The sequence below is a fragment of the Patiria miniata genome, unplaced genomic scaffold (genome assembly GCF_015706575.1).
Source record: "Patiria miniata isolate m_02_andy unplaced genomic scaffold, ASM1570657v1 HiC_scaffold_25, whole genome shotgun sequence".
NCBI lineage: Eukaryota > Metazoa > Echinodermata > Asteroidea > Valvatida > Asterinidae > Patiria > Patiria miniata.
The window spans coordinates 10,195,829-10,209,458 of NW_024037064.1; the positions used below are offsets into that span (position 1 = coordinate 10,195,829).

General features: G+C 40.2%; 1 protein-coding gene across 2 annotated transcripts; it reads left to right on the forward strand.

Moving 5' to 3' along the window:
- Positions 1-128: 128 nt before the first annotated feature.
- Positions 129-9,603, forward strand: LOC119733268. 2 transcript variants are annotated; one of them, XR_005271737.1, is made up of 6 exons: positions 129-366; positions 1,584-1,650; positions 7,547-7,631; positions 7,782-7,860; positions 8,232-8,309; positions 8,609-9,603. XR_005271737.1 is itself a non-coding variant. In XM_038206853.1 (6 exons), the coding sequence occupies exons 2-6, from the start codon at positions 1,603-1,605 to the stop codon at positions 8,737-8,739; spliced, it is 417 nt and encodes a 138-aa protein (XP_038062781.1). In that variant the 5' UTR covers positions 134-366; positions 1,584-1,602; the 3' UTR covers positions 8,740-9,603. The 2 variants fall into 2 exon arrangements, 1 of the variants encoding a protein (XP_038062781.1); XM_038206853.1 differs by having other exon boundaries at positions 134-366; positions 7,551-7,631.
- The last annotated feature ends 4,027 nt before the right edge of the window (positions 9,604-13,630 follow it).

Sequence of the window (13,630 nt, forward strand, 5' to 3'; positions counted from 1 at the left end):
TTATCTCCTTTTGTTTGTCTGTGGTATAATGAGGTTGCTGATAGGCGACGACCAGCATCTTTCACCAGTTAATTGTCCTGTCTTCTACGACATGTCCATTTTCCAGGGGCCTATGATGGACATTAGGGTCATCCATGCTCATCGAAGAGTAGCTTCTTTCAACCTCTCTGCCATCTGCCTGGCATGCCTGGGAGGGACGCCAAAGCACATGGCTACCGAGGAGGGCAAAGCACATGGCAACTGAGAAGGGCAAAGCACATGGCAACTGAGGAGGTCGGTAGCCAGAGGGTGGAGGTGATGTCCAAGCCAACGAAGCTGATGTCTGATGGGAGAGGTCCTGGATGCTGACTATGCCTAGCTATATAGGTAGGCGATGTGCAGCATGATAGAAACTACTAGGGATACATGTTGTTGATACACCATGTAAAGTGACAGTCCCTTAAAAGACTTTCCGAGAAGAACTGCACTAATTAAGTGAATATTAGATCAGTGCACTCAGAGTGCCATCATAAAACTTAAAATTTGAAAAAAGTATGCAATCCTAAGGCTGCAATCCTGTCATGCTTTGTTGATCCACACAGGAACCGTCATACACCCATTAATGAGTAACTCCCTCAGGTTTAGGCATTCTCCTGATCAGGAGAATACCTAAACCTCAGAGATTTAAATGTAATCATTTTTTCCTGATCGGGTGAATGCATAAACCTGAGAGAGTTAAATGTAATCATTCAATAGGTGCGAGTGGATCAACAAAGCATGACGGGATACAACAAGCTAAGGATGACATGCTTAGGAAGAAAGTTTAGTAGACCCGTCATTCAAAGTAGGGACCATATCTGTAGGTCAGTGGCCACGTTCAAATTGATGAAGACCACTGATTTTTCCTTCCAAGGCCCAGTTTCTTTGCTGCCAAATTGATTGCTTCGTCCACGTGTCTTTAATATCCAACAATGCTTACAGACTCACTAGCAACACGAGTGACTCGGAAAAGTGCAGCAGGCCTACGTGTAGAAAGCAGATACATTGTATGCTTATGTCACGCACGCATGAAAATGCACTCTCAATTCTAAACACGAAGTTGAAGACGTCCTTAATTTGTGGATGGTTTGCGCTGTGTGCTAATAAGTGCCCCAGCTTCAGTGCATTGCTGCACAGTCCAATAACCCTTGCACGCGCTGAAACATCGCACTGCTAATTAAGGACGTCTTGAAAGCAAGACTTGTTCTTTTCCAGTGTACTTTCAAATGTCAGTTATTGTAGAGTATTTTTTGTAGTGTAATATGTAGCGTTTTTTAATTTAGTCAGTGGTGTTTGAAATGCTTCGGTGTTTTACATGTACGTAAAAAAAAATTGTGTGTATTATTTTTATTCAGGAATTTTAACATAAGAGCGCAACATAAGTTGAAAAAAATTATTAATACAAATACATTGTTTTATGCAAAACTGTAGTTGTACTGACAACTATGCAAAGCTTCAAAATGACAAAAGCTAATACCAAATTACACACACAAAAACATGATGCATCATCTATGGCATTACATGTAGGTTTCATATTAGTTTTGCTTTTTTAACTTCAATTTCAGGTTTTCATCAGTAACCCAGATGCTGCTTTTGATGCCGAAATGCCGTGAATCTGCACCACTTTATCAGGTAACTGTAAGATGTCTTGGGCTTGTTTAGAAGTTAGTTTAATTATTTGTTTTTCAGAAATTACTGGTAAATTTAATTTCAGCAAGACAAAGTTAATGATGGGCTGTGCTGGGCATTCCCTGCCCTTATCAAATAACTATTGCATAAAACCTATATGTTAGTGTCTGGACACTTATATCAAGTACCTGTGTATTTTGAAATGGATCAGTAGAGGTTTTTTGCACCATGCATTGCTTGAGCGTTGTGGTAGCCAATTAGTTATTGTTTGTGTGCCCTCTTGAGACAGCTCTGTTAACAATAAGGACAAAGTTCGCTTGAACTTTCCATTCTGTGTACAGTACAGCACCAGAATTGTCAATAATCCATATATCTGAAATCCGATATTGAGAATATTTGATACATCGATTATCCCTTGTAAAAGTTAAAAAACACAAAGATGGCACTTTGATTTCATAAAAAAGAAGAAGTTAAGTCCAAGTTTTTCACGGCTTTCTCTGGAGCATATTGCAAAAACTTTTTAAAACAATCTCAGCACTGTCCAGAACGGGCGGTTTCTTTTTGAGGTTTTACATTGGGAAGGACTGCAAATTCCAGCAAATGCAGAGCACAAAGCGATGTGGCTTGGCATTTTGCAATTTTTTTTTAATTGCAAGCACAATGTTGCCGCCAAGTTTTATTTTATATTACAGCAAACATTAATCACAAAGTAAAAGCACAGATTTATTTTGACGATAATCTTACGCATGTTTGATATCTTCGATAAAAGTGTTATATTTTTATATTAAAAAATTGCAAGCGACGATATTGATATGGACATAAGATCGGATAATCAAGTAATATCAATTGACGCTGCTTACGTTACAGGCTCACATGTCTTTTTAGCACATGTGTGTATCTTGTTTGTCTACATCGGCAAAACCGGTCGGACCCTTCCCACTAGGCTCAAGGAACACAGAACACATGGACGGCGAGGGGATTTTGACAAATCGGCCATTGTCAAACATTCCCACATCAACGACCACAAAGTTAATCCAGTTCTGGCATCCAAGACGCATACGGGAAGCCATCGAGATCCGCAAGCACAACACAGTTCCGCAAGACATCGGGTTTCACCTCAACGACATCTGGCTCCCACTTCTCCAGACTGATGGGTCTCCTATACCCTAGGTCCTCAGCTACCACCTTAGACTGATGGGTCTTCTATACCCTAGGTCCTCCCTCTACTGACACTGCAACCCTACTGTTCCACTTCAGTGGGCACCAAGCTTGTTCTAGGATCCTGTCTACTTGGCATCCTCACAGGATGCAACTTCTCACTTCATTGACTTCGCCTTTGCTACTTAAGTATTCTCTTTCTTAGAGTTTAGGCACTCTCCTGAAGACGGTCAGAGCATACTGACCGGAACATCGAGTTTATACCTCTGGTTCTTTTCAGAACCATTCTCTTAGTTGAGAAATTATTCGCACATGGTGTTTCCGCAAACCTTTCATTATTTAGTATCTCCACCATGCAAAGCCTCAAATCTTACTTATTTACCATTTCACTTGCCTCGTTAAGTCAGTTACTTGTTCCCCATAATAAAACATTTGAAAGCAACTATTGCCTGCAGATTCGCAAGTATTTGTAGGTACAGTAATGGGAGACCCTGACATTAGTTGAATGCAACATGATGTTAAAGTTCATACCGCATGCAGCCGTCATCCTCCAACCGCTCACCCAAATCATGATATCACATGGATAGTCAAAAAGCCAGTGTTGGACTTACGCAGCTGTAGCAGCTTTGGACAACATCGATCTTGTCAGCTCTCATGAACATTGCCATCCTCTCATCCTAAGCATAACACTGACGTACATGTATCTTTCGACTAATGCATCAGATGTTTGGAGTATATAGCCCTTTAACCCTTACTTTCTGAGGGTAGTTTACTGCATGTCAGTTGGTTATGCCAATGCCCTCCAGCTGCAGTTTATTGGCAGATAGTTCGTCTTAACAGTGAAGGCTCCAATTGGCAGGAGTTGGAGGCCCTGGAGGGTGCCTGATACTGACCAGCTGGGGGCACTCACTTTGTTATCAGAGGACTCTCATTGTTCTCTGTGGCATGTATTGGAGTGCCTGTCCAGTTACCCTTGAAATGACATGGCAGATATTGGAGGGCCATGCAAAAAACATAGGAGATTTTCTTGAGGCACATATTGGCATGCGTTGGAGGGTCTAGTAGGGTAAGGGTTAAGTAAGAGTTAATTGACAATGCTTGGCAATGCGTTGTATTCTCTTGCAAACCCAATTCAGTGAAGAACCACATAGTGATTTTGCCATGAATCCTGAACATACGTCATGTTTGCGAAATGCTGGTAAGATGCCCCACTTTCATGTCAATACAAATTCTCAAGCCACTCACGTATGCATTCAAGGCATCATACGACCTGCACTCTCCATGTGAAATTCGCCAACTGATGGACTTTATTTTGTGATTTACCACTGACATTCGAGTAGGGTGTACACTCCAGCTGATACCATTAACTGTACATTCAATGATCCAACTGAATGCAGCTACGTACACCCTCCCTCCTCACGTGTAGTTTCTCTTCTTATCAGTTTAATTCATTCTATCTTTCCTTGTGATGGTCAAAAATCTGAGGGTCCAGGACCTGGATGATGGAGAACAACTTTGGAGACTTGCTCCTGGACGACAGTTGTTACCCAGCCAATCCCCAACAGTCCGCAGAGGAACGCTTACATGTAGGCTCCCCTCAGGGCAACCTTAATGCGGATGAGGGGAGGGCCCCAGCTCCGGCCCAACACTCTGTGGATGCATGCTTGGAACCCCTTGGGCATGTTGGGGGAACCGTAACACAGATGAAGGTTCAGACTGGAGAAATGCCCAACACTCCGTAGAGGAATGTTCAGGAACCCTTCAGGCCAGGCCTGTACGTTGTGCTTGATGAGGTTGTTCCCTACGTCTTCTAGTCTCCATTGTCACTTGGTATGTGTCCATTTTAAATCTGCAGCCTTTGAGATCTGTGGAGAGCGAGACCAAGTCTTTTGTGTTGTGCGTCGGGAGAGCTACCACTCATAGCAGACTATGACACGACACCAGCAGCATACTGTCTACTGGTGCTCCTCGTGTCGGCTGGAGTTGGATTTGGGCTGACATGTTTCCAACCACAACCAAACTCACAAGCATTGTGGTTCGGTTTAACCCTAAAAGGGCCGGGTTATTTGACCATCTCACAGACCGGGGGGGGGGGGGGGGGGGGATCTTGTGATGAAAAATTATGAAACTACATGTATATACATGCATAGAACAACTTAATATACACATAGCCAAGAAGTTTCAGGACTTTATAGGTCACAGGGTTTTTGGAATTATGGTAGCGGCGAATGTTTTCGCTACGTGGCAACCCATGGCCCGCATTTTCTGTTTTTGATATCAAAAGATGCACAATACTCGGGTTAAAAACTCAGGACAGCTCGGTCGCAAAATAAAAAAATTGCCTGGGAAAAGCGGAAAAAGTTGCGGGGAGGGGTCGGATTCAGCACCCCCCCCCCCCCCGGACCCTTTACTGACTGCCCTCCTGCATTCTCAAAATGCACCACACCTTCGCCTGGGGATACAGCACTTCAAGAGCCCATGTCCCTGATGGACCTTAATTATCGTAGGCTTGGTTGGTGAAACATTGATTGTGACTGTACCGAATGTTACCCCGGCCCAGCTTTCTGTGTTTCGATCCTCATGACTGCAGATAGATGAGGGACTTAATAGCCCGTACCTGGAGCCAGATCTGGCCATTCACTCCTCTCCACAACATTCCACGGTTGAATGATCGGGTACCCTCCAGGGTTCCCTTAACATAGATGAGGGAGTTGCCCTGGTGCTCCAACACTCCGCTGGGGACCCTTCGGGGTTGCCATAACATGGATGAGGGTATGTGCTAGTGGTGCGCCCAAAACCCTGTGACTGATGTGCGTTGCTCAAATATCATCACGGGTGAGGAAGCAGGCCGGATTGAGGGCCCGAGGGGGACTGCACTGCCGAGTCGGGGTTTGCCAAGACCGCAGGCTTCAATGCCCATGAAGGAGGAGAATTAATCCATGGCTGGTGGTGCTGTTTTAATGCCGGAGAGTTTAAGTCAGTGTTTGGCTGTTTTGCTCAAAATGTGGTTGCCCTGGCTAGTCCAGCTCCATTGATAATCAGTGTATACCATGAACCCGCCCAGTGCAAGACATTGTGGTGCAGTGCGACATTGTGGCGATGCAGGCCAGAGTTCGATGTGCATGAGGCTAGCAGGCTTTAGAAGCTTTACAGGTCCTGTATCAGACAGGCAATCCATTAGTCCACGATAGCTCTGAGGTCAGATATGCTAGCACTGAGGAAACACTAGCAAACTACATGTACATGTAATTGCTGAAGTTCATCCAGAAAGGGCGGTTGATGGTAATAGACTCAGTGCTGACTCTGAGCTCTTGTTTTTGACTGGGCCTGTGCTTGGGAGTCTGGTTCAGATTTGCTACGCCCCATTTTGCAGACGGAGGTTTCCTCCAGACTAGGTCGGATGTCAAACTCCGCACCTGGGAAAGACCGGCTTAGATATCATCACATCAGATTGGCAGACAGTGCATTTTGAGATACAGTGGCGATGTGTAATCAGTGTCTGCATGAAGGTTGGTTCCCCATCTTTTGGAACACAGCTACCAAGGTTAACTGTTGTACAAGAAGGGCGACCAAGCGTGTTCGGCCAACTTCCGGTTGATTGCCCTGCAGTCATGCCTGTAAAAGTTGCTGATGGCAGCCTTTTGACTCATTTGGGTGCAAGACTGTCCTCTCATCAGTGACTCCCAGAAGAGTGCTAGGCCTGGTGAGGGCTGCTTTGAGCTCACCCACCTGATATGTTGTCCATTGTGGGGGGTGCACGCTGGATTCGGGAAAATATGTATGTGGCGTGGCTCGATCTACAAAATCCTTTTTAACAGCATTCACCAATATGCTATACATGTATGCACTGTGTTGGCCTGGGTCAGTGCGCTGCAAGGGTTCATAGACATCATCCAGGATGTCTTTATCTGGGAAGGCACAGAGGACTGAGCCCATAGCCATCTGTTCAGGATGGCTGGTTTCTGTGGCTGCTGGTCCAGCTCAGTAGTCACATGTATGAGATGCACTCCAAAAGCATTACCACTGCTCTGCAGGCTGCTGCCCGAGAGTTTTACCCCAGTAAATTACTCTCTGTGACAAGCGACCGCGGCTGGTAAATTGAATCAGCCCTCTTTCGCACCCTCTCAAAAATACTTGGCTGTCAATCAACATACAACTTCTTCAAACCACTGCTCGTCATTCAGAGTATCATTGAAAGATAATAATGCTATATAAGCTCAAGGCTTCACTCAAAGCACACAATGACCGTACACAATCAAACAGTTTGCCATTACTCGATGCACAAACACTTTATGTATTGACTTTGTAAAACCTGTTTCGTTTGATGACAAACCTTTGCAGACAATCAAGATTTCTCTCGTGCACCTGACACAGTGATTATTCCATCTGTAATGACCAGAACACAATCAGGTTCCCATGTAATTGGCCTACGACACTAACAAATCTTGTTAATTAACTTTCACTGGTGGGGCTTGTCACATAGCCAAGATATTGTCATAGCACCTCTTTGCGTTGTGAACACTAAGGTTAATGTTCGCTGATTCTGTAACATTCCGTTCTGTGTGCTCAAGTGACTTTTCGACACATCACATGAAATCGCATTTGGTTACCATTTTGATTGCCTCTGTAGGTCAGTCATTTGCTCCGGATAATAAATCTGAAAGCAAACATCTGCAGCCTTACGAGTATTTTGAGCTATCGTGCATAACTAATCTATATTATTTGCACATTCTTTGATAAGACAGGACCGGATGAGTAAGTTTTCCTCTCTCAAAATTCATCAAAAGCCTGTCACACTAGCACAAGAAGAGGAACACATGTTTCAGGTGAGCTAAAAACTTCTCAATTAACTTGCTTTGCAACAATATCTATGTGAATTATGGGTTGAATATAAATGTATGCTATAAGTTTGCTGTGAATATGAAAGCAAATGAAGCTAAATTTCCAAATTCTATCTCCCAAACTTCTCCCTATAGTTGTCACAACTTTTCCTCTATCGACATACGTTGAAAGGCTGTTACCAGTACCACAAAAAGAAGAGCACATGTCTTTCAGGTGAGCTAAAAACTTTTTCAATGGACTTTTATACTTACTTTTGCAACAATATTTATGTGAATTAATTACGGGTTGATTATAAATTAACCCGACAGGAACTCAACCCATCAAAGCCCAACAGCAGGTGTTGTTAGAATGGGTGCAGTACTGATGGTCTTTTACATTGGGTTTTGGCATACCTCCAGAAACTAAGTCCAACAGTGTGTGTGTATAATTTCCCATGTGGGTGTTGGAATTTGCCAGGATGGGTATTACAGTTCCTAGTAAATTATGCTATGGAGTTAGGGTTATGCTACAATTTTGCTGTGAATATGAATGCAACTGAAGCTAAATTTCCAACTTCTATCTTCCAAACCTCTTCCTATATATAGTGGTTGTCCCAACTTGTCCTCTATCAAAATTCGTTGAAAGCCTGTCATCATGTAGGAAGAGGAACACATGTGTTTCAGGTGAGCTGAAAACTTGTTCAATATACTTTGATACTTGCTTTTGCAACCATATTTATGTGAATTACGGGTTGATTATAAATTCATGCTAAAATATTGATATGAATATGAATGCAAATGAAGCTAAATTTCAAAATTCTATTTTCCAAACTTCTCCCTATATATAGTGGTTCTCCCAACATAGTGGAGCCTCAAAAACTACAAAAGTCTGCAAAATTATGACCTAAAAATCCTTAACTATAATATGTATATACGTATGCTATTCATATTTTATTTGTTTAATATTTTATCTTGAATTTCAGGTTTTCCTGCTCTTACCAAGAAGACGTTGCTCTTGATCCTGGAATGCCCTGAAACTGCACCACTTTGTGATGACATCAAACATCAGAGAAACTACATCCAAGGTGCCTTGGGCCTATTTAGAATGTACTAGGCTGTTAAATGAGAAAAAAAGGTTAAATGGGCAATTCCATGCTGGTTGACACACAAGACCAAAAAATAAACAAATTTATCGTTTGTTCAAGTTTGATTCGCTGAAGAGACACAATATAACGTGGCATTTTTAAAACTGAAATATAGTCTAGTCCTATGTGCGCACTGTTTTGTGAGTTACGTACGGTACACCATCACATCAAAGTCTGCAATGACGTCATGATGACTTATGGATGCACTGGTGAGGAATTTTTAATTAGTCTTTTGCTATCTATACAGTTATATTTCAATTTGCTATGTTACCGTTTTGAAGGCGTCTTTGTGAAAATGGATGTTATTTTTCAGTTTTCAATTTTAGTCAGATTTTGCTTGTAATATGAGATATATATTGAATGATTTGAAAGCCATCAAAAGTGATTTTATGTAAATGGCTACATTTCCTAACCAATGAAATATTCAGTTAACTTTCCTTAGCTTGAGTTCTCAGAAGTGTTAAAAAACGATTTGTCAGAAGTTTTTGTTTTTATACTTAGGCCAGCCATGAAATATTGTAATAGTATTGGGCATGTGTAATGTCATGCAGTCACATTATTGCACAGTCTGTACTCCATAATTGAGGAATGAAATAAAAAATATATTTGTTTTGCTTTTGGGCACAAGTAGTCTATCATTGTCCATTCTGATGGGGTGGGGTGGGGTGGGGGAAGTCTTCCCTGTGAGAACTGAATTATTGTTTGGCACCAAATAGTTTAATATTCATAATTCCTTATTACTAACGTTGGCTGATTTTATATTTGTTGATTTTATATTTGTTGTTGGTTCATTGGATATCTTAGGAAGTGCTACAGAAACAGGAATTAAAATTGTGTTAATGTTAACATGTACAAAATACTAAAAATTGTGTTGAATATTTCATATTTTTCAGGAAAGATATACACCCAGGTTGCAACTTAATTACAGCAGCACAGAGAACAACACAGCAGAAACAAATTTGGAAGAAAAGGATTGTATGAAGACCACAAGAGGAACAAAAGAAAGAGGAATAAACAGAAAAGAAAAGAACATGAGGATTTTAATAAGTGAGCAGGAGTTAACACTTTGAGAAAAAGTAGTTAAAATTGAGGTTGGAATTTGAGACCTCAAATTGTTAACAACGAAAATATTAATATGACATGTATTAAATATGCAAGTCTATTCACACAGTTATTAATGGAGATAACTTTTAATATTTTTAAGGCTATTTTGACAAATTTCTTATTTCATCTGCTTTATTTTGAGGTCCTGACAGTGTACAAGTTTTTGAAAGATTTTCTATTAAATACCGCTGCAAGGTTTGATCTGAAAAGTTATTTCTTCTTGCATACAGTCACAGTTTGATATAAAAGAAAATAAAAGCCGAACCTGAACAAGTTTTGATGTCTGTTAATGTCCAATAACGTCTAGTTTCTCATTTGATTACAAATTTAAATTTTCCATATACGCACATGAATTATATGATAAATAATGATATTATTATATGGCTATGATAAATAAATGGAAATTATGTGTCAACTTGAAGAGAAACGTTAAATTTGTTCTATCAGTTGTTTCCTGCATGGTTTTTAAATGTCGGTCATGATAAAGTGTACTGAATATAAAAAACAATTATACGCATCAGTTAATGTGTACTGAATATAGTGACATAGGAAAGTCATTTTGATTTTTTTTTTTGGGGGGGGGGATTTTTGAAAAGGGCACTTGCATATTCGTGTGGAATTGTAGACACATTTTTTCTCGGGACATTGCCTCTGTAAAATGGGGGGGTGGGGGGTGGACCCTGGTACCAATCTGTCGATGGTGCTGATGCTAAAAAACGATGATTATACACACTAACGGGCAACAAAAGGCACTCTTTACAAAATATTGGGGGGGGGTAGGCGATGGTGAAAAAAATGCATTTGAATGGAAAAGGGCAATATCTTTCGAAACTATATATTGAAAAATCTATATTGAAAAATATTTTGGGGGGGGGTAAAAATATTGGGGGTAAATACCTAATACTCTTAAGAGCTTCCAATTCTAATTGCAATTCGAAATGTCGGGCACAATATCCAAAATGAGAAGTTGATACACATTGTAATGACGTATTTTGAGTACGGTTAGTGAAAATATAGAAATTTGAAGTTACAGTACCTATGTCAATGTGATGACGTCGCATGTAATATTGTTCTGAATACGCGATATTGATGCGAATTTGAAACCTGCCGAATGTCTCTTATGTCTGTCGATCAGCATGGAATTGCCCATATACTTGTTAAAACTATAGATTTTCTGGTTGCCCAATAAGTTACTGGGTGTCATATTTCTGTTCATGTATGTATTCATCTATATTTATGTATATTGAAAAGTGCAATCCATGCAAAGTATTGTAGTAAGCCATTTGTGCATTACAACTTGTACACTCAAGTAGTCAATGTAATAATAAAATGAAACAATACGCCTAAAACATCAGTGCATAAACAATTGAGGTATTTGTTTGTACATTAGAGCTTGCTCCTAAAATTAAATGAAATTTTGTAAATGTTTAGTTGGACACCCTAGTTTTAGTAAATAAAAACTAGTCTCAGTGAGCAGCGCCCTCTTTTGCCCATGAATTGCTGATGGCTGCTTAATGAATGAATTAATGCATGATCCACTTAGCATGATGATAGTGCTTTGTTACAAGGTGTAAGATATGGTTTACATGTCAAATTGAAATGAAACCAAATTTGTGTGATGTAAAAGTTGTAATCAAACAAGAAAGTTAAACATTAGTAACTTCTTCCAAATATACGATTGATACTTTTTTTGGTAAAATGACATTTTGTGAAACTAAATTCATAATGGGGAAAAGTTATGGGTGGAAACAAGATCCCTACATATTTGCTGTCTAAGATATCCTTAAATTTATGGAAAGAAAAGGGAAATGGATAGTGTTCATGAAGTAATTTGAGCGTTCTAAAATTAATTGGCATGAATATCTAGCCAGATAGACAGTTAAAACTGTTAGACGGTCTATAGAGGGCAGTATGCATATACTACATGTATGTGTAACGTGTTGTAATCAGAGTTTAACTTATTTGAATTTAGTTGTACTAGAACGTATTCCTGAAATAAGGTGTCTCTCTGTATTAAATTGTGAAGTGGTTATAACTTTAAGAATTAGAAAAGCAAATATTGTTTAAGAATAAGATGCTGTAGGCAAAAATCACTGACAATTTAAGGATGGCCCTCAAGTAAAATGTAGGTGTGAACTTAAACAACTCCATTTTCACATTCAAACAAAAGTTTGCCCTTTTATAGAAACAAATTGTGTGCCCCCCCCCAGAAGAATCAATATTAGTAACCATTTTAAAGTAGGACTGGCTACTTAAGCATTAAGAAATTTAGAATCTTGTAAAGGGAAGTAATTAATGTTTACATTCATCATATTAAACAGAATGGTGTTTATTTGTAAATACATGTACATGAAGTTAAGTTTAAAAACAACTGTAATATTAATTTTAAAAAAAAAACCGGTGAAATGCGTTTCAAAATAGTGTACAAGCTACAATAAGTGTATGGAATAAATATTTAAATTTCAGAACCAGAATTTTGGACCTGTGGTGGTTCCTTCTGAATATTCAGTTTTCTGCTTTTTATTATTCATTTATTCAAATGAAGGCGGCCATTTTTTTCTTTTTTTTTTAAATTGCGCAATCTTACCTTTAAATATAAGTTCCGAGAACAAATTTTCGAAGAGGCCAGTGGCCTGGCGGTCTAGCTCGCTGACCGCCAGGCGCCGGGTCCCCGGTTCAAATCCAGCCGGGGACCCGGGAGGAGAATTTTTCCTCACAGCAGTGATAAATTAAAAAAATTAAATAAAATAGTAGCATGGAGCAGGGTTGAACCGCGTACCTTCTGCATGCCAGCTCTCTCTTTTTCCGCTCTGCCATGGCACTTTCTTGAAAATTTATCCGGTTTTCGTAATTAAAACCCTTAGGTTGTTGGACTTAGACAATTTTTCAGCTTTGGCCAGAATTTCAGAAATCAAGGGGTACCCCTTGAAATTTTTTCAGATCTGAGGGTCTGGCTGGGAGGTTGAGAAGTTGGGAGCTGAAGGGGTTTGGAGCTGGAGGGTAGGCTTTGGGACTTTGGGCTGACTGGTTGATGGTTGAGAGGGAACTGGACTATTAGTTGATGGGCTTCCCAATTTCTGCAAGTTGAGGGGTTGGGAATTTATATAAGTTTTGGGCTTGTTGGACTTAGACTTTTTAGAGGTAATGGGGCTGACTTAGACTTTTCAGAGGTAATCATGGTAATGGGGCTAGACTTGGAGTTCGCGATATTATTGCTGCTTAGGATAAGTGTCTTTGGGCTTGCAGGACTTGGAGTTTATTGGGCTGGACTTAGATTTGGGAATATCATTTCTAATTACTTGGACTAAATTTTGGATTGTATACCCGGACTTCTTTTTTGAAGTTCTGCCCTGTCCTGAAAGTTCAGATCAGTCTTCGCAGCCAATCACCAGTCAGACTGGTAGTTAGCCTGTTTCCTTTTTTGGAGACTGCTGCACTTGTTGATGCCTGATAAAGACCATACGTGTATATGATTGCTGGTTATTAGTGGTGTGTGAGGTGGATGTAGACTTCTTAGCATGAGGGTCTTGATACAACCTGGTTGAAGGGCCTTCCTCACTTGACCGTGTAGCGCGCCGTCAGAATAAGTTTTCATGCTTCAGTGATTTTGTATGGCCTAATCGCCCTCTCTTGTCGAGGTTTTCTAGAGGTCACATGATAGTCTGGTGCCGGTGAAAATATAAGAATTTTTTTTCTTTTTTTTTAGAAGTAATGGTTCAACTTTGCAATTTTCTGAAGTAGCTTCAAGCAGCAATT

Bases quoted from the DNA above. Each gene is read 5' to 3' on its own strand.
- LOC119733268 (XM_038206853.1), top strand. From the start codon at position 1,603: ATGCTGCTTTTGATGCCGAAATGCCGTGAATCTGCACCACTTTATCAG. The intron at 7,632-7,781 runs GTGAGCTAAAAA...TTCTCCCTATAG, and splicing joins AAGAGGAACACATGTTTCAG to TTGTCACAACTTTTCCTCTA. The intron at 7,861-8,231 runs GTGAGCTAAAAA...TCCTATATATAG, and splicing joins GAAGAGCACATGTCTTTCAG to TGGTTGTCCCAACTTGTCCT.